The following is a 26,272-nucleotide window of genomic DNA, read 5'->3' as shown; positions in this document are numbered from 1 at the left end:
AAGCTGACCACGGCGTGCGTTCGCGGTGCTCTCCCCACGGGGACCTGAACTCGACGGAGTGTATTTCTCGGGACTGTTTGTCGCCCGTCTGATTTGGCTCTTAATCCGTCAATGGGTAACCTTCCATAGATTGCTTAAAAGCCCGAGACCGAAAACAGCAATCGCGAGGTACGGAAGGCAACGTGATATTAGGGTTAGAGGTACACTCCGCAAGGGGGTGAAGATGGAGCGCAGTATTTATACATTTAACCTCTGACGTCACAGGCGTTCGGAACTTTTTTCCGTTAAAACTTTATTGATAACAATACTGTTTACAATATGAAATACTTATCTCACAAAATGCAACTTTTTTTTTGTTCAAGGATAAATTAACCATTGAACTCTCAAGAATCGATCCATTTTCTACTTTGCATATGGTCGCGTGTGCTGGAGCCTATATCCCAGCTCTCTCGGGGACTCGGCACCCGAAACTGGCTGCCAGCCAATCGCAGGGTACACACGGACGAACAACAAACATTCGCAGTTACAATCACTATTAGGGACCACTTTGGAGTGTTCCATTAACCTGCCATGCATATTTTTGGAATGTGGGAGGAACATGCTGGGATATAGGCTCCAGCACACGCGACCATATGCAAAGTAGAAAATGGATCGATTCTTGAGAGTTCAATGGTTAATTTATCCTTGAACAAAAAAAAAGTTGCATTTTGTGAGATAAGTATTTCATATTGTAAACAGTATTGTTATCAATAAAGTTTTAACGGAAAAAAGTTCCGAACGCCTGTGACGTCAGAGGTTAAATGTATAAATACTGCGCTCCATCTTCACCCCCTTGCGGAGTGTACCTCTAACCCTAATATCACGTTGCCTTCCCGAAACTGGCTGCCAGCCAATCGCAGGGTACACACGGACGAACAACAAACATTCGCAGTTACAATCACTATTAGGGACCACTTTGGAGTGTTCCATTAACCTGCCATGCATATTTTTGGAATGTGGGAGGAACATCTCAAGCATTCATTTCACAGATGTTTAGAACTCCGTTTTTTGATCCGATTCGAGACTTCCTGAAGTGACGTCACTCAGAAGTGGACCACGCAGGGGAGGAGCTCTCCCGAAGATGGCGTCCCTATGCTGCCGGCGAGACCCGTGCGGCGTAGTCTGTCTAATTTTGACGTACTTCAGCGTGTTCTACGCGGACTACGTGGTGGTGCAGTACGTCCTCATCCCCGCGTACTCGGGCAGGTGGGTGGCGGACTCAGTTTGGGCGCGGTTGAGGGGGCGGAAGGGCGTCAGTGACGTCACGGGACACTGTCATGATGCTTTTAGCATTCGCGAATCAGATGAATGACGTATTTACGTGCGGCGTCACTGCCTGCCTTGATGTGTTCTAAGCAGTTGCGGGAAGCACCAAAGAACACATACTTAGTCATTGTACTCCGGTATAATTTTCAGGTCTCTGTATTCAAGTATCGATTTTGTTTGGTTGTGGTGCCTTTCCAACAGCATTTGGTGCAGCCTCCACGGCTCCGCCTTCAACGTCATCCTGCTGCTCCTACTCGCTTGCCACTCCAAGGCGGTCTTCTCGGACCCAGGTCGGTGAGGTCACGACGCCACGCCACAAGCACATCCAAACCACTCGGCGCGCCTCGTATCCATTCACAGGTGTGGTGCCGCTACCGGACACGGCGCTCGACTTCTCCGACCTCCGCTCGCAGTCTTCGCGGATGAGCGACAGGGTAACTGTTAGGTATTGACGTCACGTTGGCGTTTCGTCCGTGCTGACGTGCGTGTGGTGCAACCGTGTAGGGCTGCGAGGGCTGGACGGTGTGCAGCCGCTGCGAAACCTACAGACCGCCGCGGGCGCATCACTGCCGTGTATGCCAAAGATGTATACGCCGCATGGATCATCACTGCCCGTGGTTTGTAGTTTGCGGGGTTTTGTTGTTGTCATGTGACTTATCACCAGGTTCATAAATTGGGTCAGTATAGTTATTTTAGTGATGCCTTTTGCTCTTTAAATTTACTTTTGATGAGTTTTTAGAGCAAGTTATTAAGATGGGTGAGTACCAATACCAGGTTAGCAGTACTGGCAGTAGTTGGCACTATACTGTGGCAGTTTGACACATTGAGTGAGTCATCATCCGCGCCAGAATTTTTTTGTGGATTGTGACAAATTAAGTTAATTAAAAAAAAAATGTTTTTTTTTCCTTCTAGTAAGTTGTGACGATAAATCGAAACCAAATACAATGATATTCAAATCATGTTCAACCTATATTTAATTGAATATGCAACACGGACAAGAATAATATATATATAAAGATATATATATATTGATACTTTTAGTAAATAATCAAACTTTGAATTTTATGGCTTTGACCCCCCAAGTCTGAACTTCAGTAGAATTGTTTTTTTTTTTTAACGCATGAAATATTTGCTGCTTTTAGGACCAAAAAAAGCTCATGTGTGATATTGAGAAAGACAAAAATGAAGGATATTTTCATTATATTTGTAGTTAAGTTTCATAAACCTAAGATGCAGTTTTAGTTAGTTTTCATTTGTTGAAAGCATTTTTGTAATTTTTTTCCCCCCCACATTTGTTAGTTTCTCAACCTTGCTTGTCACCTGCTGACTTAAATTTTCGCCTCACTTGCTTATTAGAATTCACAGTTCATTTGCCTTTCATCTACTGCAGTCCTACTCTAAAAGACCCACAATGTGATTATTTTCCTAAATTATTCAGCCCTAAGTCACAGTAAGTTTTCTTCTTTCAAAAGGATCAATAACTGCGTGGGAGAACTGAACCAGAAGTATTTCATCCAGTTCCTCTTCTATACGGGTGAGTGCTCACACACACAAACGTCGCCCGAGACGGTTAAGACCGGCGCGCGTGACGTGACTCGATGCGTCGGCAGGCGTGGCCAGCGTGTACGCCACGCTGCTGGTGGTGTCGGCTTGGGTGTGGCGCATCCGCAGCGAGAGGGACGGCGGCGGCGACGAGGGGGGGGACGATGCGCCCGGCAAGCACTTGATCGTGTACGTCCCATTTCAAGTGGCAAACTCGCCGGCGTGTTGTTTCCTGACGTGTGTTTGTGCTCTCCAGCGCGCATTACATCATCCTGCTGGTGGAGTCGGTGCTCTTCGGTGTCTTCGTCCTGGTCATCTTTTTCGATCAGGTAGCCCGAGCTTGGTGGGAAATTTGACGGCGAATTAAGATTGGCGTTTGAAACCCCCCCCCCCCTCCATGTCAGTTGGCGTCCATCATCGCCGACGAAACGCCCATCGAGCAGATGAGGAACAGGCTGCTGCTGATGAAGGAACGAGGCTCGTTGTCGTCGTCCTCGCAGCTGCCACCTCACCACGCCACGCGCAAGCCCAAGCTGGCGCTGCTGCGGGAGGTTTTCGGACGAGGTGAGATAAGGTTGGCGATGAAAGGGGTGGGGGGGGGGGGGGCTGCACTTCTTAAGCATAGAACTAATCCAGAGACTATATGACTCGGATTCTCACGGCCGATTGGTGGCGGCAGTTGTCAATTTGTGCCGTCCCTCTCCTCCAATCAGGTTCCGTGTTGTGCTGGCTCCTTCCACTCTACTCTGGCGGCCCGTCGGTCGGAGGCGTGGCCTACTCGGCCCTGCCTGACTACGACGTCTGAACTCGGGAGATCTCTCTGGACTCGTTGGTCGCTCCTGGCTCGCCGTTTTTTTTTTTTTTTTTGCAACCTCGTTTACTGAGTCGTCGTATTGACGTCATCTCGCACTGAAAAGAAACGCCCACTGAGATTCCTTTTTTTTTGTGTTGGGGAGGAGGGGGGGGGGGCTATTTATTGATGTTTTTCTGGCCCAACGAGGTGTTTCTGACTTGAACTGTGTTGCACGCAAGGTTGTGTAAACCTTTTTTTTTTTTTTTTTAAACAATGAAAGGGGTTTGTTGATTAATTATTCTTCAGTTCTGCTACCAGTGGGAAGGATGTCTACGTTTTTTATACTATAATAAGGCAAACGGACCTTCCATATTTGTAATTGGACATTTTCTACATTTTAAAATCAACCGCGAAATGGCGTGCGACTTTCCAAAAGTCGCCCTCTTTGTGCAGTCTTGTTCCTCAACGTCTCGAGTGCTTTTATGAAGTGTGCTTCTTTTTTTTTTTTTTTAAATTCCCGGAACATTGAATATATTGACACAGCATTGAAGTGACTGTGCATGTATGACTTGTTTTATTTATTTATGGACTTTTGGCCACAAAGCTGTAAAATAAAAAAGGATGAAGTGCGCTTAAATAAAGTGATTGCGTAATAAGTTAACTACATTCTACTTCACTGAATGTAAACAGTTGTAAAAATGTGACATGCAGACGTATTGCACTCTAAAGGTAAATGCAACTGAATTTGTGCCCCAGGTAACATCTTATGTGCCAACTGAACATTTAAATTGTCGGTCCGTCCGGCCTCACTTTGAGAATCGCAACGAGAGGATTACAAGCCAACAATTTCGGTGACATCACCATGAAGGATTGACTTGCTTCTTTGCGTGTTGGATGCTCGGCTTAGACGGCAAACAGGAAGATCTGGATGAGCGGCATGACTTTGAGGGTTGAAAGATCGGCAAGGACGGCCTGCAGTGGACCAGATGAGCAAATGGCTTCTTAATGTGCATCTTTAGGGCTCAATCGAAAAAAGAAAAAAAAAATTCGTAAACACTATTTCAAATGGCCACCTTGCACAACAAAAACAACAGATGCAATACATCTATTTATCTTCCTTACAGCTAAAAACATGAAGCTTTGACACAAGCACTTGTACAAGTGTACAGCACTTTGTATGCATTGATGTTTGAAAGTGCTCTATAAATACAGTTGACTTGACAAGCTTGGACAACAACCCTGTTAACTAAAGCCTTTTCGGCAGCTATAGGCAGAGGGGGAAAAAGTGAGCAATATGACTAAGCAGAAATTATCTTTCTGTTTATGTTTTCAGCCTGTTACTCAAACCATTTCAACCCCGTGGCTCATATTCGTTCTTGACCTTACAGAGCAGCTAACACTGCTAGCCAAAACTCAGCAATTAGCCTGTTGCTGTTAATTGGAGTACTGTACCACTAAAATTAGATGAGCATTCCAATATAATTTGGCTCAAGTATAAAGTATTTTAATCAGCAAGATTTTTTAAAATGTATATTTTTTTCCAGGTGCCTGAAAGTATCTACAACACAGTTAAACACTTTATATGCTACGGCTACGGCTCATCAGCTAGTTCTTGCGGAAGGCTGATAAGTTGGGCCTTCGGCCCACAAAAGTGTTGTTGCTTGGTTCAACTTTTTGTTCATCTTCATTGCTTATCGCGAAAAAAAAAGAGATGTTTAGCTCTACTAAATAACAATTTCATTGCAATGCTTGTGTGTAGACAACATTTTTTGGCCAAGATGCCCGCGCGATCGTAGTGAGCCACTGCCTGAGCGGCGCGCAGTGGCGGCGCGCAGTGGCGGCGCGGTGAAGTAGGTACGTTTTGAAAAGGGACAGACGGAAGGACAGACCGCGTGCGGGACGATGCGCAATATATATATATATATATATATATATATATATATAAGATAAGATGACTCATACAATATAAAGTTGTGTTGTGCTTGATGAATCCAAATGATTGCTTACAATTTGTCATTCTTTCCACAACATAAAAACAAAATATTTTTGTCTGCCAAATGAGGCCTTCTACAAAAAAAAGGGACGTCAGAATGTGTGGCGTGTACCTCAGCAGAAGCCAGAGACGTCACTTCCATCAAGTTGTCGGCCCGAAAGACGAAGATGGCGGCTGCCAGGACTGCAAAAAGCTCATATGAGAGCGAGCATAGAGAAAGCGGGCGCCCGACGGCCTTTACGGACGTTACCTGCTACCGGCTCGAGGGAGTCGTAGCCCAGGATTCGGTCCCAAAGGAAAAGCAGTTGGTCGGTGCAAAGATAACCCGAAAAAGCTCGGACCAGCCACTTGAAGGCGATGCGCAACCTGCCGACCAACAAAAACACCGGCTGAATCCAATGTCATGTTTTGGTAATGAGACAATCAACCACAAGGTGGCAGCATAAGATCAGAGTACAACAGCAGCTCGAAGCCGAGTTGAATTTCAACATTTGTTGTCATAGTGCGGAATTCATTTATGGCTGGATTTACTTATTTTAAGATGAAAAGTAAAATGTTAATAAAAAAACAACTGTACACGTTGTTTTATTCATAAGGTGAGTGGTTGTCATTAAATAATATTGCAATTAAAATAGCATGATGTTTTTAAACAAAGTGCAAATTTCGATCAAATAATCTGCGCTACTTTTTTAAATGCCTAATTTTAAAATTGAGTACAAACAAAATGAGTTCATAATTGAGAAATATGTAAAATAGAAAAAACGATTAAATTATCTATTGAATAAATGCTTTATGTTTTGAAGATACATTTTAAAAATTAGTGTTTTTTTTTGTTTAAAAAAATCTAAAAAAAATTTTCACTTAACTATTCAATGAAACTACATAGTAAAATCGAATAAAAACGCGTGGATGATTATTTGATTAAAATAAAACGTCCATATAAACGAAATATTTTGAAATCAAACATTTCAAACATTGTCTCGTTGCCAGTCTTTTAAAATGTGAATAAAACAAAAGGTGTGGCTTTTTCATGACAAAGAAACGGTTTGACATAAAACACACAAAAAAAGGTAAACATTTTTATTTTATTCCTCATCATTTTCTAACGAAATATATTTCAACTTACGGCTGCACTCCGATCTGTCGAAGGTGGTAGAAGAGCTGCGGTAGGTGCGTTTGCAGGAGCCGCTCAAAAAGCAGACACAGAGAAACGATACCCTGTGGGACAGAGAGATGTCACGAGAGAGCGCGCCATGTCGCCCGCGTCGGCGCTTTCTTACCGAGCACGCCGAGGACACCGAGTGCAGTCGGAAGAAGTAGCGCGTGTACATCTCCCTGAAGACGCTGTACAGCTTGGACGGTTCGTTGTACAAGAAGCATAGCGGCGCCACTGGAAGATGTAGCGGCGTCGTTGACGGAGCTTCGTTGTCTCATCATAGAGAGGGGCGGCCGTTTGGACTCACCGTACATCGAGAAGCCGTGGAACGGGATGACACCTGTTGCAAAATGAGGGGACACACAAGTTCCCAAAATGCCTCCCCAAAAATTCGACCAAATGCGTGGGGAGCAAATATCATATCAATCCGTACGTGAGGACGCAAGGTCATTGGAAAAAAAAAGAAAAAAAAGAAACTCAAACTAAAAAATTATTTTCGTTTAATCAAAATGATGTTTTTAATAAGCAAAAACTAACTGCATCTTAGGTGGAGAAAACTAAATTACCGGTACAATGAAAATGTCCTTCATATTTGTCAATTAATATTGAACATGAGCTTTCAGGGTTGAGTTTCAATGTATAGTGTTCATTTCGATATTGCCGTACGTCCGTAGAGAAGGAAGGAAGGTCAAACAGTTTTTGGAGAATTGTAGTTTTCTTCATTCCGAATCACTTAGTGACCTTTAAAATATATATATATATATATATATATATATATTGCACTCCACAAATACCTCACCGATTAAAAATCTAAAACTAATGCAAAAGCTAATCAAAACTAAAATAAAACGAAACAGAAAAAAAAAAACGTGGTCAAACTATGACGCAACTTTTTTTTCCCAGACCGATACCAGTACGAGGATTCACCGATACCAAATGTTGCGAATAAGAAATGAATCTGTATTATAATGAACAAGATCAGGTTTATGATACAAAAATGTTGCGACAACCTGAAATGACTGCTGTGGCGTTGACACAATTCTGTCAGTTTGAAGTCAAATGAAGACGATCATGCAACAAAATCTGTGGCGTCGCCACTTCAACTCTTTGTGTTGCATAAAACTGTGATATGTAAACAAGGGGACTGCACTCAACTCACCTAGACACTATATCAATAAAAATCAAGAAAAAATATATATATATTATTATTATCGCAATATATTGAGGGGAAAAATTGCAATAACATATTTCAAAATTGTTGCGCTCTATTTTAAACTGTGGGAAAAACTTTTCAAAGGTCTTCTTTATCGTGGCCACTGAATTTGACCTCGAGGAAGACATTTGGAAGGTCAAAATGGGCGCTCACCGTTGGGAGGGTAGAAAACGGCGTAGTCATCATCCCCTTCTTTGCCTGCGGGCCAGACGGCAAGGACACGATTGCAGCAGCCCGCGCTTGCTTCACGATGTGCGCCCGCCTCATTTGCTCACCTTGGATGTAAGACTTGGGCGGCGTGGCACTGTTATACTTGAAGTGCTCCAAGACGGCGGCGTCCCGCGAGAAACACAGCAAGACCTTGAAGTGGGATTTTGAGTTGAAATGGCCTCAGCGAGGAGGAGGAAGTCGAGGTCAAGATGAAAATACCTGGTAGAGGAAGTCTTCGAAGACAAAGTAGTCGTCGTCGTTACTGGCGGTCAACTTCACATCCTGCGGGGAAGGACGCGGCGTGTCACTTCGCCGGTTGGCCGGACAAGCGAGCGAGCGAGCGAGCAGGTTTGCTTACCTTGTAGATGAGGTTGTCCACCAGCAGGTCATGTTGGAGGACTCCCGCCTTCAGCTGCTCAAAATGCAGCACATCCTAAAAAGGAGGCAAAAATGTGGCTGAAATAACCGGGCCAAAGAAGAATTTGATGAAGTTGCCCAAGCGAAAGTTTAAAAGTAGAGATGGACCGATATTTGGACTATTCAATGACGTCATACACGTAAAAAAATTCTGATAGTCAAAAAGAGATCAATTTAAAATGCTGAGAACTTGTCACTTTTTTAAAACTTAAAACAAAGAACATTTCTGCAATACTGAAATTTGGGAAAACGTTGATTTACTCTGGAAAAAAATTGAACTTATTTGCCGGAGTATTCATTTCAGCGCACAGCTGTTGCCGTTTGAATTTTAAAACCAAGATAAAATACAAAACGCACGGCAATAAAAACTCACTTGCACGTCGTCGTTTAGAATCTGATGATCGAAAAAACGCGAAGTGAAAACTTGTTTCAGCGTTGTCTTTTCCGTCGCATTGGGTGGGCGTTGCGTGTATTTTTAATTCTCGCGGCATTACACCTCCATCCGGGTTACAGGTAGTTGAATTTCCGCTTACGCAACTTCCGGTAACACGTACTATCGTAGTCAAAATGTTAATGCATCGGTTTTTATTCCGGGTGAAGGATATTCCTTTGTCAAAGATTTTAAAAAATTACAAACAAACTTTAACAAGTTGATCATTTGAAAAGCCGTTGAACAAACGGACGCTCAAAAGTCGAAAAACATACTTTGACATTTCCTTTTACCGTAAATAAACATCAGCTCTCGGCCTCCTTGGCTGTTAATAATCAGCCCTGGGGGGGGGGGGGGAAACGGCCTCTCTCTACTTGAAAGTCAATATGTTACGCAAGTCAACAACTCGATGTTACATATGTCCCCTTATCTTTTTTTTTTTTTTTTTTTTACGAATATTGCGCCCCAGCCCCTCCCTTTGTCACAGCAGGTGCTCTCATACTCTGCCCGGATGAGATGGATGGCATTTCCGACAACGCCTCCCCACTCTCAAGTGTCTCCCGCTTGGGCGTGAGGAATAGGCGGCCGCGGCGATAAAACTGTCCCGCAACGGATGCGTGGTGCGGAAGAGCGCATGACAGAAAGCGACCACGACGGTGGAAGTTTGCTCAGTGGAAGTTTTGGAAGGGGGTTGGGGGAACATGACACAAGAATCTCTTCTATTTAAATAAATCGAAGTGAGACGAGTTCCAGACTCTCCCGCCGGCATCCGTCTTGCGGTTTTATGGCCAGGTTTATAGGAAGACTTTGCCACAAGGGAGGCTGGATGTTCTGTTTGGGTTAATCACGCTTTTGATTGACAGCGTCTGGATGGACTGGCCGCGTGTAAACATCCAAACGGCACAGCTGGAGGATTGCGGTGTTCCATGCTGCGTTTGTGGGGGCCAGATGGCCAAAAAAGGAGTTGCGATAGAATAAAAATAAAACCGTTTTGGGAAACTGCACAGCTGCTTGAAGACAAACACAGACGGCGGCGGCTGCGATCGGCGTTTTCCAAACCTGCGGCGGGTTGACAGAATTCAGGATGAGGGCCCAGAGGTCGGCCCGCAGCCCCGTGGGGCAGCCCCGCCGGCTGTACTGTTGCGCCGCCGCGCTGTCCTGCTCAGCGAGCACTGCGGCGACACGAGAGGATGAGACGTCGGGAAGCGGGACTGCGGGGCCACCGAGCTCCCCTTACCTTTCTTTCCGATGTCAATGTAGTCGTTTTCAAATACGTCTGAAGAGGAGGAGAAAGCGCTCATTAGTATTCAGCCAGTGACAATAATAAAGGGGCAGGGGGAAAAAAAATATATTACAGTGCCACAAGATGGCAGCCAAGCAATGCATGGAGCTCCTCAACTCACAGCAACGTAGCTTCTAAGCACCAATAGGCTATGAGATGGAGCCAAAGTCGAACTTTAATTGAGCACAAAAAAAAATCTGTTTTTCAGACAATCAAGGAGAGATTCATAAAAAATAAATAAAATATCAGCCAATGGGCGAATTTGTGAATAATTCACCATTACGCTTTTTCGTTTTTAATTCAGACATTTCAGTTTTTATTTCCATTTCATTTTTAGGGGGTCTTCTTTTGGATCTCAAAATGTTTTAAAAACGTCCCTTTTTTTTTTAAACAGTCAAACGGTGTTCCACAGCGAGTAACTTTGATTTACTAAATGTTTTGCCAAATGCGGAAATAAAAATTGTCACTTTCTAACATTTATCAAGTTCAAACCGGACACTTCTCTCTTCGTGAGTGATGTCATGAGTTGAGTTGACCCTTTGACCATGCGGTTAATTTGGCATTCGCGTCTTCTCTATGCTCCTTGAGAGTGATTTCATTTTATCGACTGTTCTGTTCAGTATACGGCCTAAAGTGCATCAGCATTTTTCACCCGGCCCCACAAATTAAGACCTAAGATCTGTGGAGTGCCATTAAAAAGAAGAGACCATGAAAATCTGTTTGTGTCACTTGGGATGTTCAGGGCACACAGTTGCCTGGTTTTCAAATTACCCCGGCGATAGGTCCCAGTGTTTTAAACATGATGGGGTGCCGCAGGATTCAACCTTAAGCCCCCTCTTATTTGCCATTTATTTTACAGATTTATGTGTCCGGTGCAAATTTAGGGAGTTGGCTAAAAAAGCTTTTGTATGCTCTGTTCCTTAAGTCAGCAATACGCTACAAAAAGGCTTGAAGCTAACTGGAAGATTCAGTGTTCAATTTGTCACCGCATTTGTTTGTTTGTTGCTGCCTCTTGGCCAGGACTACGGTTAATTTCGATTAAAAGGAAAGGGGGAAAAAAAAGTGAGTGAGTGCCTGGATGGATGTGCGCATTGTCGTCGATCCCAAGCTGCCCGGTGGCGAGGCTCAGCTCCGCGTAGTCTTCTCTCTGAGAAAGAACAAGCCATGAAAAGTGTAAATCAAACATGCTGAAGTCAAGTGTGAACACGGAGCCGCCCTAACCAGCTGTGCGATGTCCTTGACACCCAAGGGCACCTGGACGAGGCCCCAGTGGCTCCTGGCACCGGTGTCCTCACCGCTGTCGAGGTTGGGGCTCCGCAGGGCAACCACCACCTGCGCGCAAGCCGTGTCGTAAAGCGCGGCGGACTCGAGGAGCGGTGGCCGCGCCGTGACATGCGCTCACCTCGAGGAAGTCTTTGGGGGCGTAGACCGGCCTGAAGCGACTCAAGTCTGCAAGCACACAAGATTCAGAATTTGGTGCAACACTCAGTATATTAGAGTGCTTTAATTTCTTTAAAAAAATAAAAAACCAGAGTCTAGTATCTCAATAATAATGAAGGTCAGGAAGACACTCGTTTGGAGTGCACATTTCTGCCAGCTGTCAACCACCCAACGAGCAGAACAGGAGCACGTTGGGACCTTGGCGTCCAGCATTGCAGCCGGCCGGTAAATTCGAGTGGCCCGTCATCCTCGGAAGACTCGCGTCACCACTCGAGCTGAAGGAGGGGGCTCGACGGGGGTCTGGACAGCTTCTATATCTGCCGTGTTTATATCCCCAAGTCCGAAATGTTAATATACAAGCTGGGCTTGTACTCCCCAAGTGCAAGCTCATGGAAGTGTGTGTGTATATTACAAAAGGTTAGCGAGCGATAAAAACGGCATGTTGAGAGATGATTTTCAAAATACCTAGTTCATCCGTGCCCATCTCGTTCCATTTGTTGCTTCGCTCCTGCTGCTCGGCCGCAGGCCTCTGCAAGACAAAACGTGACAAAAGCCATAAAGCACAGGTCGACGAAAGCCCGACGGAGTCATCAGCCAATTTGATTCATGTCATTCCAATTGCGAAAATTATGGAGCGGAAGAGATGCGAGTCAACATTGATGGGCACCATGCATCAATCATGTTTCACCAGTAACTCGACTCCTTACCATGCTTAGGTGCGGCATACTGTATGTATATTTATTGACTAAATGTGAAGCTGAATATGTCAGCTCGTGCTTGTTTGCACATTTTTGTACTTGATTTTGAAAGCATTCAGAGAACAAAAAAACAAGATGTGATTTCATATATTCATTCATTCATCTTCCGTACCGCTTGATCCTCACTAGGGTCGCGGGGGGTGCTGGAGCCCATCCCAGCCGTCTCCGGGCAGTAGGCGGGGGACACCCTGAATCGGTTGCCAGCCAATCGCAGGGCACACATAGACGAACAACCATCCACGCTCACACTCACACCTAGGGACAATTTAGAGCGTCCAATCAGCCTGCCATGCATATTTTTGGAATGTGGGAGGAAACCGGAGCACCCGGAGAAAACCCGCGCAGGCCCGGGGAGAACATGCAAACTCCACACAGGGAGGCCGGAGCGGGAATCGAACCCGGTAGCTCTGCACTGTGAAGCCGACGTGCTAACCACTGGACTACCGGGCCGCCTGATTTCATATAAAATAATCCAATTAATCAGTCGACCTAAAAAAAAAAATTTTTTTAATCCATCTCGGGTGGGCCCCAACAAGTACCACTGATATTAACCTTCAGGTAGCAGGCCGAGTTGAAAGCTTGTGCCCCTCCGCCCCAACCCAATTGAGTATATTTTACCATTCGGGCCAGAGGTACTCCCAGTTCTGTGCTCATGCTGTTCAGACTTTTCACGATGCGCCTCTCCCAGCTGGCCTATGGCGCACACAAACACATTTTACAACAGGCTGGAAGGGCAGACGCCACGGAGGTTAAAAGCAGCACTAATGTAGCAGGAAGAGGCTGACCTGGGCCTTGCGCATGTATGCCAAAGGCTCTTTGAGGTGCTCTGGGGGAACTGCCGGGAGGCTCGGGGCCAGTCTCCCGCTGGAAACAAACGCAAAAGAGTTTATTTTACCGGTTTAAGGGGGGAGAAGAAAAAAAAAACCATAGGCTTCATACTTCTTTCCAAGCAGGTGGGTGGTCACGATCGATGTGCCCTCAGGGCTAAATAAACCTCATTGAAACTCATCTAAACAGCTATAAGAGCATGGTGGGGAGCTGAGTGATGAGGATCAGGCGTGTGTGTGTGTGTGTGGCGGAGGGGGGGGGGGGGGCAGTTGAGTGTTCTCATCTGGAGAAAAGTTGAGAACCACTTGTTTTGCTGCAGCCTCTGTCACTTCATCCTTGCAAAGCTACAACGCACTTTTATACAACTTAAGACTCAAGAAAACGTAGTTGTGTTAAAAATAGCACTCGGAAACATTTGTACCGTCCATCATACCGGATGTTTTACCCTAACCACTCCCCCCCCCCCCCTCCCGAGGTTCCTAACCACAAAACGTCAACGTAAAACAAGGCCGCTTGTTATTATTTTTTTCTATTGGGACCTAATCACCGGTGGCGAGGTTACTACCTTTGTTTTGACTTACACGTGTAATTCTCGATGCACTGCATTCTGGAGCTTTCTTTCCCAACCTGTCAACAACATCAACAACAAAGTTAGTTCAAAACGCTCTGTTCCTTTTACCGCGCATTGAATTTAACAAATGGCTGTTGCGTTTAATGGGCAGCCCGGTAGTCCAGTGGTTAGCACGTCGGCTTCACAGTGCAGAGGTACCGGGTTCGATTCCAGCTCCGGCCTCCCTGTGTGGAGTTTGCATGTTCTCCCCGGGCCTGCGTGGGTTTTCTCCGGGTACTCCGGTTTCCTCCCACGTTCCAAAAACATGCGTGGCAGGCTGATTGAGCACTCTAAATTGTCCCTAGGTGTGAGTGTGAGTGCGAATGGTTGTTCGTTTCTGTGTGCCCTGCGATTGGCTGGCAACCGATTCAGGGTGTCCCCCGCCTACTGCCCGGAGACAGCTGGGATAGGCTCCAGCACCCCCCGCGACCCTAGTGAGGATCAAGCGGCTCGGAAGATGAATGAATGAATGAATGTTGCGTTTAATCGTCTCAATGACAAAACCTGACGATAACCGCAAAAAAACAATGTCCCCCCCGTCAGTTATGGTGGTACAGCGTGCGCCTACACAAATGATATTATTCAAACTTGTCAATGAAACAAACAGTTTCTTCAGCTAAAGATGCTAACCTCCCCATTACTATTCAGAGGAAAAGGGGGAGAGTCCAAGGCGTGAGAACAATTTAAATGAAGCATTGCCACCACAATTGTTGAAATAGGGGAACGCATGAAAAAAATGTTCCACGTTTTGATAATGGATGGACAGAGTAAAAGAAAACGTCAGGTATTTATCTTTCACCTATTTTGTGTAGTAATAACGCAGTACAGGAAGTATTTCTACGTTTTTTTTACCGGCCCTGTTACACTGTGGCACCTGATGTTCGAAGGAAACTCCGCACGTCGTCCTTCAGAGAGTCCAGCTGGATCTGCGGTTGATGCAAACACTCCTGGAATCAGTTTGAAAACAAATGTTGATTGTAGGACATTTGTCTGGCGAACGGCGTTATGCGAGCATACTCACTCTAGCTTCTCGTTCCATTTGAGCGTGTAAATGGGTCCCTTTCAGGCGTCGGACGAGCTGAGCAATAGTCTGTGACAACTCGGCGTCTTCGTCCATGTTTCCTCGACCAAGCCGCGTCGCGTTGGAGAACGAAAAAGACCGAGCGAACCCGGAATTGAAAACTGCTGCTGGTGCTACGGCAGATCCGCTGGGACAAACTACAAGGAATCGCAAAACTCCGAGGGTGCCGGAGGATCAAAATATCTTGGAAGTATCTGTAATAAAAGATAACACTATACACTATTATTCCATGTCCAAAGCTTCTGAGAATTTTTTTTTTGTTGGTGTCAGTCTTGCCGTGGCGAGTGAGATTTCAGAAACCGGTGAAGAGGTTGAGAGTAAAGTTAGACAGTACAGTACTGCAAATGTAAAGGAAGCAATGGCGAAGAACGGATGAAGTAACAAATTGGCAGTGTGAGAAAACTCAAGAGTAAGAAGTCAAAAATATGCCATTAGAGGGACGGGCCTGACATGGATAACTAATTTTTGTTATTGTAAAGTGTCCTTGGGTGTCTTGAAAGGCGCTTATGAATAAAATGTATTATTATTATTACTCAATCGATACTGATGTGAATGGGAAACTTTAAATCGCAGTTACAGAAAAGTACATGTGGGGCGTAACACAAAGCTCCTATGCCATACAACCCGGAGCAGCTCTTAGAAAATTCAGGTGAGAGGCGAGCCGGATCAAGACCTGGTTTGACCAAAATACATTTATTAACACTAAATGGAAGAATGAAAGGAAGGGCGAGTAAAGAGAAGGAAGGAAAATCCTACTTTGGATTAAACGGTTTAATGAATATCACGGGAACAAACATGTGCAAAATATAATGAAAAAAAACCAAAACATGTCCTACTTTGGTCACTCTGAAAATAGTGTAAATGCATAGACCCGTGATGTCACGATCCGCGACTGACGACGCGGAGGGGGGCCCCCCCAGCCAGCTGTGATGCCCCACTGTCACTAAGTGATGACGTCAAGAAAGCCCAATGGTCACACGCACAGAGCTCCGAGGCGGCCAGTTGAAGCCAGAAGAGAGACCAGTGCAGTCGGAGCGTAAGCCCCGCCAGCCAGCGAGGGGGGAGGGGGGGAAATCAAGACATCACGGCGGGTTTAAAAAAAAAGTTTTATTACTTTTCCGCACCATGGACGCCCTCACCGTGCACGAAATGCTCAACTCTACGGAAATGAGCGCGCTTTTGTGCAAATGGGGCGTCAGCAACTTGTCGGGTTGTGGTGAGCCTTCAAGAGTGTCAACAGCGGACAGTGGCGTCAAAGGTATCGACTCTTCGTCTACTTGCTTCCAATTGACGCTCTTTCAACTTGGAACGGAGGCGTCCAGCGCGTAATTGCGCATTACGCACGCCTGCGCTCCCCCACAACAAAACGGCTCACACGCGTCCGATTTGCACATTCGTGGCCAGTCTAAAACGCTTCATGTTATTTAAAAAAAAAACAAAAAAAACTTACCGTTGCTTAATGTCGTAAATCAGATTCATTTCTATCCATGCCCACCTCAATGTCTGAAAATATTAGAACGATCGCCCCAATATTTGGGATTTTACGGACATTGAGTGATTTCCTCACCATACAAACGCTAAATGTTACTCGGTCACTTGTCATTAAACTGGGATCAGTCTTAACCCAAATCTATGTCAACATCTCTGCTTATGCCAACTTCACCCGCCGCAAATATGAAATCCATCCATTTTCAACGCTGCTCATCCTCAACGGGGTCACGGGGGGGACCACCGGAGTCTGTCCCGGTTGAATTCGGGGCAGAAGGACTACAACCTGAACTGGTCGCCAAGTCAGTCCAAGGGTACAAATAGAGACAAGCATGCATTCGCACCGGGCGGCCCGGTAGTCCAGTGGTTAGCACGTGGGCTTCACAGTGCAGAGGTACCGGGTTCGATTCCAGCTCCGACCTCCCTGTGTGGAGTTTGCATGTTCTCCCCGGGCCTGCGTGGGTTTTCTCCGGGTGCTCCGGTTTCCTCCCAAAATATGCATGGCAGGCTGATTGAACACTCTAAATTGGCCCTAGGTGTGAGTGTGAGTGCGAATGGTTGTTCGTCTCTGTGTGCCCTGCGATTGGCTGGCAACTGATTCAGGGTGTCCCCCGCCTACTGCCCGGAGACAGCTGGGATAGGCTCCAGCACCCCCCGCGACCCTAGTGAGGATCAAGCGGTTAGGAAGATGAATAAATGAATGAATGAATGCATTCGCACCCACAATCCACTCTCTCAATGAGTGGGAACTGATCCCACGCTACCCGCATACGAGCCAGGCGAGAGCATCACCACACCATCGGCGACATATTAAATGATCGCTTTTGGATGATATGGACGTGGACTCTCTGTAGGCGCTCACAGGAAGAGAACAATAAGAAAATGCTTTAAAGTCATTTGCTGCCATTGAAGGCCATCGAGGTCAAAAGGTCCATTGTTTGACCCAGGCTGGCAGCGAATGAGTTTTAATGTCCATAAAATTCCAAATATCGGGCCGATTATACTGATATTTTCAGAGCCTGAAGTGGACGTAACTAGAGATCTCCACGTCAATTTTGGTGACGATTGGTTGCAGTTTTTGATGTTCTGCTTTTAGACTGTCGCCATTCATGTCATTTTGAGTGTTTGTCCTGCGTGATCCCACTTCCCCGTAGATCTCAACGGTGCCGTGCGGGTCTTCCTGTACTGCGTCATCTTCCTCATCGGCGTGGTGGGGAACAGCCTCATCATCACGGTTCTCTCTCGGAACCGGCGCATGCGCACCGTGACCAACTTGTTCTTGCTTTCCCTGGCCGTGAGCGACCTGATGGTCTCCCTGGTGTGCATCCCCTTCACCCTCATCCCCAACCTCATGCGGACCTTTGTCTTCAGCGACATCACATGCAAGATGGTCATGTACTTTATGGGTATGATGTTGCTGGCTTAAGACCGCTCGCAACGGGGACGCCGTCGTCCTTGCGCGCTGCCCCGCGGCGCACACCGAGATTACCAAGTGCAGTGTGAAAGGTCTTACGGCCTTCGCGGGTTGCACATGGCGGCATCAGTACAGATGGGCCGCCCGGTAGTCCAGTGGTTAGCACGTCGACTTCACAGTGCAGAGGCACCGGGTTCGATTCCAGCTCCGGCCTCCCCAGTGTGGAGTTTGCGTGTTTTCCCCGGGCCTGCGTGGGTTTTCTCCGGGTGCTACGGTTTCCTCCCTCATTCCGAAAACATGCATGGCAGGCGGATTGAACACTCGAAATTGTCCCTAGCTGTGAGTGCGGGCGTGCAGGGTTGTTCGTCTCTGTGTGCCCTGCGATTGGCTGGCAACCGATTCGGGTGTCCCCCCCCGTCTACTGCCCGAAGACGACTGGGGTTGGCTCCAGCAGCCCCCGCGATTTTATATATATATATATATATATATATATATATATATATATATATATATATATATATACATACTTGACACATTTTCTGCCAAAAAGTGTTGCAAGTGTTTGCTCCGGAATTAGGTTGGCGTTCGAGATTTGATCCGTTGTGTTACCCGTCATAACACTACCACTCGCAACCCATTCAAGGCGGCAAACTGGAAACACCCCATGTGCCACCCAGCCATGCAACAAATGAGCAAACCCCTTTAACGTGACCACGTACAACTCAATCAGGCAAGGAATGGGTTAAGCCGCCAACGCGAGAATCAGCAACCCGTTTGGGCACATGGCAAAGGCCCGAACACGATCACGTGCAACATATGTCGAACCAGCACATGGGTGAAGCCCCTAACACAAAATGTGCAACCCTTTTAGGCAACAAACTGGTTAAGTCTCAAATGCTCGGATATGCAACCCATTTAGGCAGCAAATAGGTTCCTCGACTCAGAGCACCATTTGCGACACATCCTCTCTTGACACCCGTCACATTTTCCCACCGTTTGTCGGCTGAACGTTGGAAACCCCGATTCCAAATGTCTTTTTTTTTGTCCCAGGGGTCTCTGTGAGTGTTTCCACCTACAACCTGGTGGCCATCGCGCTGGAACGCTACAGCGCCATCTGCAGACCGCTGACCTCCAGGACGTGGCAAACCAAATCGCACGCTCTGAAGGTCATCAGCGCCACCTGGCTGACGTCGTTGTTGCTTATGCTGCCCTACGCCTATTCCAGCACCCTGACGGCATTTAATCGCCGCAACAACACCGGCGGCTTCATGTGCCGCATGACGTGGAGTAACGGAAACCTCCTGGCATATTGGTACGCCGAACACAAGACCACCGACAAGCGGCCTGGATGTGAACCTTTGCCTCCGACAGGTATGTGTCCCTGTTGCTGCTGCTCTTCTTGCTGCCCGGCGCGGTGATGCTGACTGCCTACGGACTCATCTCTGTGGAGCTCTACAAGGGGATCAGATTCGAGCTGTCCAACAGGACGTCAGCCAGAGGTAAAGCAATCCACGACCCGTTGAGGCGGCAAACGGGTTCGGCCACTAACATTGACGTCATCAAACTGGTTTTAAGACCTAAAGCTAGTCTGCCATTCGGGCAAGAAACTGTTGAAACTACTTGATCTTAGTCTGATCCATTCAAGCAGGGAACTGATTAAGCCCTGACCTCCAGTATGTAACCCATTTGGGCAGCGAAGTGATTAACCCTCGTAGTCCACCGCTTGCGATAAATGTAAAATGATGTCTTTGAATCAAAGGCAAAGGCATTCGGAAAAACACGAGAGCTGAAACGTATGTGGGGGGGTTCTAAAATGGCCTAAATTTCATGACATCACCGGCTGATAATTCTCAGGCATTGCAGCAATAATAAAGGTTTTGATTCTGTAATCTTCACAATTTACATATTTTGCACCATAGAGACCCATTATAATTCATATTTTTGAATGCATCGTAAACCTAACGTGTAAACATGCATTTCACGCGATTTTTACGTCAATCGCTTTGTTTTCGCTTGGACAGTCGTAAGCATGCCACATTGTTGGGTTGAGGTCATTCCAATTGTGCAACTTTTAGAGGATCGCAAATGAGTTTGCCTTTTTGCAGGAGGCTTCAAACCAATGCATTTGACGTGAACACGTCCGGCGTAGGGCTTGGTTGGGACCTCCAGACACAATTTCTTTTTTCCTTTTGCAAAAAATAAAGAATAAAAAATCCCAAAGAACTAATAAAAACTATATATGTATGGATAGCACAGATGCCTCTGAACATTTTGAGTGTTGGAAAAAAAAAAGTTTGTATAACACAAAATACATCTTTACAAAAATTGTAAAATGCGTAACTTAGGGTTTTTTCCATTTGAAGGACCCAAGGGTTAAGCACCTAACCGTTGTCTGCGACCGATTCAAGCAGGGAACCGTCAAAGATCCGAACGCTAGTCTGCAAACCATTCACGCAGAGAACTAATTAACCCGCTAGCAACCATCTGCAACCGCTTGGCCAACCGCGACCGTTTTCATCTCTTTGCAGACAGACCGGCCAGCTTCGGCAGCCTTCGAGCAAGCGACGGCGACGGCTGCTACCTTCATTTAAAAAAGAAAAACGGGCCGCAGGGTATCGGCAATCCCGGCGCTTACGCGGCGGCGGGCCGCGTGGGCCTCCGAAGCAACACGGCCAACCTGCTGGCCAAGAAGCGAGTGGTTCGCATGCTCCTGGTCATCGTCTGCCTGTTCTTTGTGTGCTGGACCCCGATCTTCGTGGTAAACGCGTGGAAGGCTTTTGACCCGCGCTTGGTCTCCCGTCTGACAGGCGCGCCCATCTCATTCATTCACCTCCTGTCGTACACGTCCACGTGCGTCAACCCCATCGTCTACTGCTTCATGAACAAGCGCTTCCGCCAGGGCATGGTGACCACCTTCTCATCCTTGCAGCTCAAGGCGCGCGCCATAGACATTTGGACCCAGATCATCGAGGCCAAATGGTACGAGGGGCCCGAGGACAGCGCTCTGCACAAGCGCCAGGAGAGGCGCAAGCAAAAGCGCCAACAAAAGCGGCTGGAAAAGCGAGAGATGAAGGACCGGCGCAGGCTGGCGCGCCGCGGCGCGCCGTCCGCCGCGCCGACCGTCGCGGAGAACGTCCAGGAGGCCTCCCAGCCGATACCCGAGCAGGTGCTGGAGCAACTTCCCGGGGACGTCCTGGAGCAAGTCCTCGAGCAACTTCCCCAACCGAATACCGAGCCATCTGCCGAGCAGATCGGCGAAACCTTCGTGGAGCTATACATTGATCCGTACCCCGAGCAGGATGTCGGGCAGACGCCGGAGCAGAACGCCGAGCAAAACAGTCAAGGTGCTCTGGGCGGCCTCAGCAAGTACATCAGCTTCACCAGCATTCGCTCGCTGCTGCCACCGGAATTGGTCTGAAGTGGTTTTCAGTTCATCGCCGGCGTGTTGTCCCCAACAATGGGGAGGGGCCTCATTTGTAAACTGTTTGGATGCTTGACTATGGGGACGATGGTTCGTTCCTTCATCCAACAACATGGACTTCAAAAGGCAGGAGTCTCCCAGAAAACTGGTGGCGGCATTTGAAGGTACGGTACCTTTAAAAGCTCCACAGAAGACTCTACTCTCCAGCGTAGTCCCCGAGGGTACACAGCTACGGTCGGAGGGATCGATAATAAAGTCACTGGACGATATTCTTCTCTGAATAGCCTTGAAAATGGTTCCAAACCTATCAAAGCCAAAAAGCAAATACGGGGGATTTTGCAGGACGCGCGACAGATGAAACGGACTCACAAATCCGTGTGTGTTCACCGTCAGACACCGTCGACAGGCGTTGGTCTTATCTCGATGCGAGTGGGAAGCGGAACACCTGCTCCGTGGAAAGTTTTGATTCCCAGTATTGGCCCAGCACACTTCCACGGACTCAATCTGCAAACAAACAGCAGCGAGAATGAAGTCATCTCGCCGATCGAACATTTATAGATACTGTGTGTGCATATTTTTTTGGCTCTTACCTTGTAGATCATTTTATGTAGACCACTAGAGAAGTCCCGGTATGATACATTCCTGGGCTGGAGAGATTTTTCATTATGCTTGTGCTGTCCCAATTAAAAAAAAAAACAAAAAACAAACAAAAAAAAAAACATACAAAGGTGGACATTTTGTCACTTTTTTTAATTCTCGTTTTTATGCCATTTTTCCCGTGTTTTTTTTTTCTTTTCTTCAATGACATACAGATTTGAGCATGAACCAGAGCTGCGATATGTACAAAAACTATGCTATTCCAAAAACAGAAAAAAAAACAACAAAAAAACGCATCCCCTTGTCTTTGATGCTATTGCTAAATGTTACAAACAGCGCAAGGTTTCTACCCTTTTGAGCACTGAGTACACTACCACAATGACCAGTACAAGAATAACACACAGATAACAGTGAGTGAGCGAAGGAATAGCGACAGTGACATTAAATAAGGGGGTGTAAATAGTGAGAGAAAGAAAAAAAAAAGTTAGCGCTCCAAAATAGTCTTGAGAAGTAAGGCTGAGAGCTACTTTTTTTTTTTTAATGTTATGTTTAAAGCTGCCTCTCACTGTGCAGTGCATGGGAAAAAAAACCTACACGATCAGACATTTGGCATTTTACAGAGCTTACATACATTGTTCGGCGCTCGTTATAACCGTTTAAAAAAAACACAGCTGCTTCCAGAAGAGTGGGAGGGGGGCGGAGGGGGGGTTAATGATAAGAAGGCATGTAACACGCTTTTGCAGCTCTCGGCGAAGTCCCTTTATACAAAGAAAGGCTCGCGGTCAGAGCCCGTTGTCCCCAGACGATGAGGAGGAAAGATGAGGGTCAACATGTAAACAAAGCCCAAAAGGAAACATGACAGAGGGGAGGGGGAGGGGGGGGGCGCAGGGGAGGGCCGGACCTGGCTGCTAAAGGGTATTTTTGTGTCGCTACACTCCCACTTTTGTTGCTCAGCAAAATCAATACACGTGACATTTTACAGACAAAAGCAATCCAAATCCCAGGCCCATCGAGGCAGCACAGGCAATAAATGCACTTTTTTATGACATAAGATGACGGGGGGGAAACTTTGTACCAATAATTTAAAATATTAAAATATACAACATTTTCATGACAAAACAGGCAGATGGGGGGGTGGCATAACTTAATTTGCGGTTGTCTATTTTTTTTTTTTTTTTTTGTTCCCCTACTTAAGTGGTGCACTTCATTCAGCACACATTCAAGTTTACAGTCGTACTGTAAAAGGTCACACGCATACGTATTGCCTGCTTTCTCTTCCTTTTGGACTGTTAACGGAGTGACTTCCCAACTTGATTTTTTTTTTTTCCTTTTCAACGATGCACGGCTGCGCGATATATACTGGCTGGCTGTGGCTGGTGAACTCGTAGTGCTCATGGTCTGTACAATATTGCTGTTCGGAAAACTTGAATGACACACGGAGAAGGCCTTGCTTGGATATGCTTCCGTGAGTGCAACCACTTTGATGGACTTTTTAAAAAAATAGAAGGCTCTTTGTGTGACAGTACCGGCGCAGAAATTGGACAGGATGGCGAGTGGAAGCATTTTTCTTCATGGGTTTTTTTTTTTTTTTTTTTGTCACTGAACTTAGCAGTAAGGCCACATTAAATTGAAAAGTCTCTTTTTGTTGTTGTTGTCACGCTCACTTGGAAGACGTGCGTCCACGTGATCCCGGCCGCACATGATATGGACTGTATACACACACAGTTCTCTTGCACAGTACTAAGGCTCTTTCTTTCCCGACTTGTACGACTAGGTTCACAAGTCTGTCCTTTTTTTTTTTTTTTTTTTTGTGTCTGTGGAGGAAAAAAAAAATGCTCCAGTGATGAGTGAGATTCCAAAAAGGAGACATGGCGCACATATTGCAGGCAAGGCAGAGGCGTTGCTTAAAGCTTTTTTTTTCTTTTAAAGACTTCATAAAAACCAATGAGATTTAAAAAATAGGCCCTCTGAGGTGGTTCCCCTGACACGCACGCACGCCCAGACACACAGATTCACTTTTATATTCTCCCCCCTTGAACAGAAGATGGGAAAAATAAGGGCAGGAGTTAGGGGGGAGCACAAGATTATAGGAGGAATACAAACTATTTGGTAACAAAAGTGTACAATATGTTGAATAAAGGTATGGAGAAAAGTGTACCTTTGCTAAAGCTTATACAAATTCCTTGGTCCATTAAAACTACGTGAACGTCACGCTTGCGTGTCCCTTTGCGTCCTGGCGCCGCCGCCGCCTCCGACAACGCTACATCCCCCAAAGCGCAGCTAACGCAACAAGAGTACTTGGGTGTGTGGCGAGCATTTGGAGGGCAGTGCAAAACGGGAACGGGGGATCGGGAACGCGCCGACGTTCTCGACCACCAGGACTGGAGCCGAAGCAGGCGGCGAGGGGAGTACGGGGGGGGGCATAGGCGGGGGGGGTTGCACATTCCGCCCTGTCCCGTCACCGGGCGGCTTTGTGACATCACTCCTTCAGATTTCCCCCGCGTTTCTTCTTTTGTCCTGAACCTTTTTCCATTTGGCCGTTTGCCCTTAATTGAAACGCAGAACTTTTGTGTGTGTGTGTGTGTTTTGTTGAACTATTCCAAAGTGTTCTCTACCTCGTGGGATCTCGGCTCGAGGAGCGAGCGTTAGGAAACCACGGCGGCGGCGGCCGACGAGGACGTGACGCCCGTTCCGGGGCCGTAGACGCCGCCGCCGCCCGCTTCCGGCCCGCCGCTGTTGCTCAGCAGGCCCGAGTTGCTGGCGCGCAGAATGGCGCCGGCGGCGTTGCAGTGCGGCCGCGGCCCGGGCTCTGGCGTGTAGGTGAAGGTCAGTGAGGTGGAGTAGATGAGGCCGTCCTCCCTTACCAGCGTGACGGGGACCTGGACGGGCTGCCGCACCCAGCGCCAGCCCTCGCGGAAGGCCGAAATGTCGGGCACGACGCACAGCATGCTCTCTGCACACCTGCAGAGAACCCCCACCCCCACACCCCCAAAAAAGTCCGGGATTATAACCAATGCCACTTTTCACAATTCAAATCATCGGTCCTCATTTGAAATGAATAGAAATGCCTTTAACACATTCCAGCATCCCCAAACTGTAATGATACTGCGGTTTCTAAAAACAGAAAACGGGTTCCTTCAGACATTGTGCTCATTTCTTCAGGTGCGTCTACGTTTGGCTGCCTGGGGGGGTCAGTACAATACAATCATAGAGATTTGCACCTGGATATGGAGCTGGTCTCACTAAATACCATCAATGGCTCTTCACAGAGGACAAAGAATATATGTCTGACAGTGATCTCATTTACCTACAGGTGTTGCTTCACTGTTAAGGTTCAAATATCTGCCGCTGAAAAGGCAAACTTGTGCGAGCCCGTCTATCGTGTTTGACACTTTTTAATTTTTTTAAATTGTGGAGCGTATCTACTTGTATGTCAAGGAAATCTGTGGTTTGTATTGGTTTCTACAATAATATACATTTAAATTTTCCCAGGCTCCAATTGGCAGCTTGAACATGACCAAATTTTAATGTTAAAGGAAGTGGAAGGTGTCAAACTCCTATTTATAATTATTCATTCATTCATTCATCTTCCGAGCCGCTTGATCCTCACTAGGGTCGCGGGGGGTGCTGGAGCCTATCCCAGCTGTCTTCGGGCAGTAGGCGGGGGACACCCTGAATCGGTTACCAGCCAATCGCAGGGCACACAGAAACGGACAACCATTCGCACTCACACTCACACCCAGGGACAATTTAGAGTGTTCAATCAGCCTGCCACGCATGTTTTTGGAATGTGGGAGGAAACCGGAGCACCCGGAGAAAACCCACGCAGGCCCGGGGAGAACATGCAAACTCCACACACGGAGGCCGGAGCTGGAATCGAACCCGGTACCTCTGCACTGTGAAGCCGACGTGCTAACCACTGGACTACCGGGCCGCCATTTATAATTATTATTATTATTTTTTTTTTTTTACATCGTCACTATGTTAAAACTATTTCTGGTGGGCGTGTCTGAAACTCATCAAAAACTGTTCTGGAAGGATGTGGCAAAGGCACACCTGTACATCGTCTCGGCCTCGACATCTCCGAACCACACTCGCAGATTGGGGGTGAAGTTCTGTCCCGTCAGCTCCAGCATGGCGACGTCTCCGCCGCCGTTGAGCTGCTCGCAGACAAAGGTGGAATTTTCTTTTACTTTTTTTGTTTTTCTTTCTTCCATAAATGTCATTCCAAAAAGCCAAATATGCCCAAACTTTTTTGTGAGTGGCGTATATGTTGTCAAGTTTATACACTTGA

The 26,272-nt window shown here is 46.8% G+C and overlaps 4 protein-coding genes across 7 annotated transcripts in view; 2 read left to right on the top strand and 2 right to left on the bottom strand.

Moving 5' to 3' along the window:
* The first annotated feature begins 973 nt into the window (after nucleotides 1–973).
* Nucleotides 974–4,301, top strand: zgc:77880 (zf-DHHC domain-containing protein). 2 transcript variants are annotated; one of them, XM_052068354.1, is made up of 9 exons: nucleotides 974–1,245; nucleotides 1,507–1,595; nucleotides 1,666–1,739; nucleotides 1,810–1,922; nucleotides 2,778–2,839; nucleotides 2,916–3,036; nucleotides 3,104–3,176; nucleotides 3,252–3,411; nucleotides 3,561–4,301. In XM_052068354.1, the coding sequence occupies exons 1-9, from the start codon at nucleotides 1,121–1,123 to the stop codon at nucleotides 3,650–3,652; spliced, it is 909 nt and encodes a 302-aa protein (XP_051924314.1). In that variant the 5' UTR covers nucleotides 974–1,120; the 3' UTR covers nucleotides 3,653–4,301. The 2 variants fall into 2 exon arrangements, with proteins under 2 accessions (XP_051924314.1, XP_051924306.1); XM_052068346.1 differs by having other exon boundaries at nucleotides 977–1,245; nucleotides 2,916–3,176.
* On the bottom strand, nucleotides 3,811–15,202 carry tbc1d19 (TBC1 domain family, member 19). Its single transcript, XM_052068019.1, has 21 exons — nucleotides 14,999–15,202; nucleotides 14,852–14,924; nucleotides 13,949–13,994; nucleotides 13,325–13,403; nucleotides 13,158–13,232; nucleotides 12,247–12,310; nucleotides 11,744–11,790; nucleotides 11,563–11,673; nucleotides 11,416–11,488; nucleotides 10,297–10,335; nucleotides 10,119–10,231; nucleotides 8,571–8,645; nucleotides 8,432–8,494; nucleotides 8,278–8,362; nucleotides 8,156–8,200; nucleotides 7,097–7,129; nucleotides 6,914–7,023; nucleotides 6,760–6,851; nucleotides 5,884–5,999; nucleotides 5,746–5,816; nucleotides 3,811–4,612 (listed from the first exon to the last, which is right to left on the bottom strand). Exons 1-21 carry the CDS (start codon nucleotides 15,092–15,094, stop codon nucleotides 4,544–4,546), a joined length of 1,575 nt encoding a protein of 524 aa, XP_051923979.1. The 5' UTR covers nucleotides 15,095–15,202; the 3' UTR covers nucleotides 3,811–4,543.
* Nucleotides 15,203–15,977: 775 nt separating this feature from the next.
* LOC127602110 (cholecystokinin receptor type A-like) lies at nucleotides 15,978–21,378 on the top strand. Its single transcript, XM_052067964.1, has 5 exons — nucleotides 15,978–16,316; nucleotides 17,701–17,952; nucleotides 19,011–19,272; nucleotides 19,332–19,459; nucleotides 20,489–21,378. The coding sequence occupies exons 1-5, from the start codon at nucleotides 16,028–16,030 to the stop codon at nucleotides 21,376–21,378; spliced, it is 1,821 nt and encodes a 606-aa protein (XP_051923924.1). The 5' UTR covers nucleotides 15,978–16,027.
* Nucleotides 21,379–22,434: 1,056 nt separating this feature from the next.
* rbpjb (recombination signal binding protein for immunoglobulin kappa J region b) overlaps nucleotides 22,435–26,272 on the bottom strand; it is a 29,674-nt gene continuing 25,836 nt past the window's right edge. For all 3 annotated transcript variants that reach the window (XM_052068078.1, XM_052068070.1, XM_052068088.1), the window contains 2 exons: nucleotides 26,035–26,138; nucleotides 22,435–24,939 (listed from right to left, as the gene is read on the bottom strand). In XM_052068078.1, coding sequence (XP_051924038.1) covers nucleotides 24,624–24,939; nucleotides 26,035–26,138 — 420 coding nt within the window. In that variant the 3' untranslated portion in view covers nucleotides 22,435–24,623. The remainder of the gene's footprint in view (nucleotides 24,940–26,034; nucleotides 26,139–26,272) is intronic.

The sequence above is a fragment of the Hippocampus zosterae genome, chromosome 1, assembly GCF_025434085.1.
Source record: "Hippocampus zosterae strain Florida chromosome 1, ASM2543408v3, whole genome shotgun sequence".
Lineage (NCBI taxonomy): Eukaryota > Metazoa > Chordata > Actinopteri > Syngnathiformes > Syngnathidae > Hippocampus > Hippocampus zosterae.
Note: the sequence above shows the minus strand (reverse complement) of the source record. Positions and strands in the feature narration are given on the sequence as shown.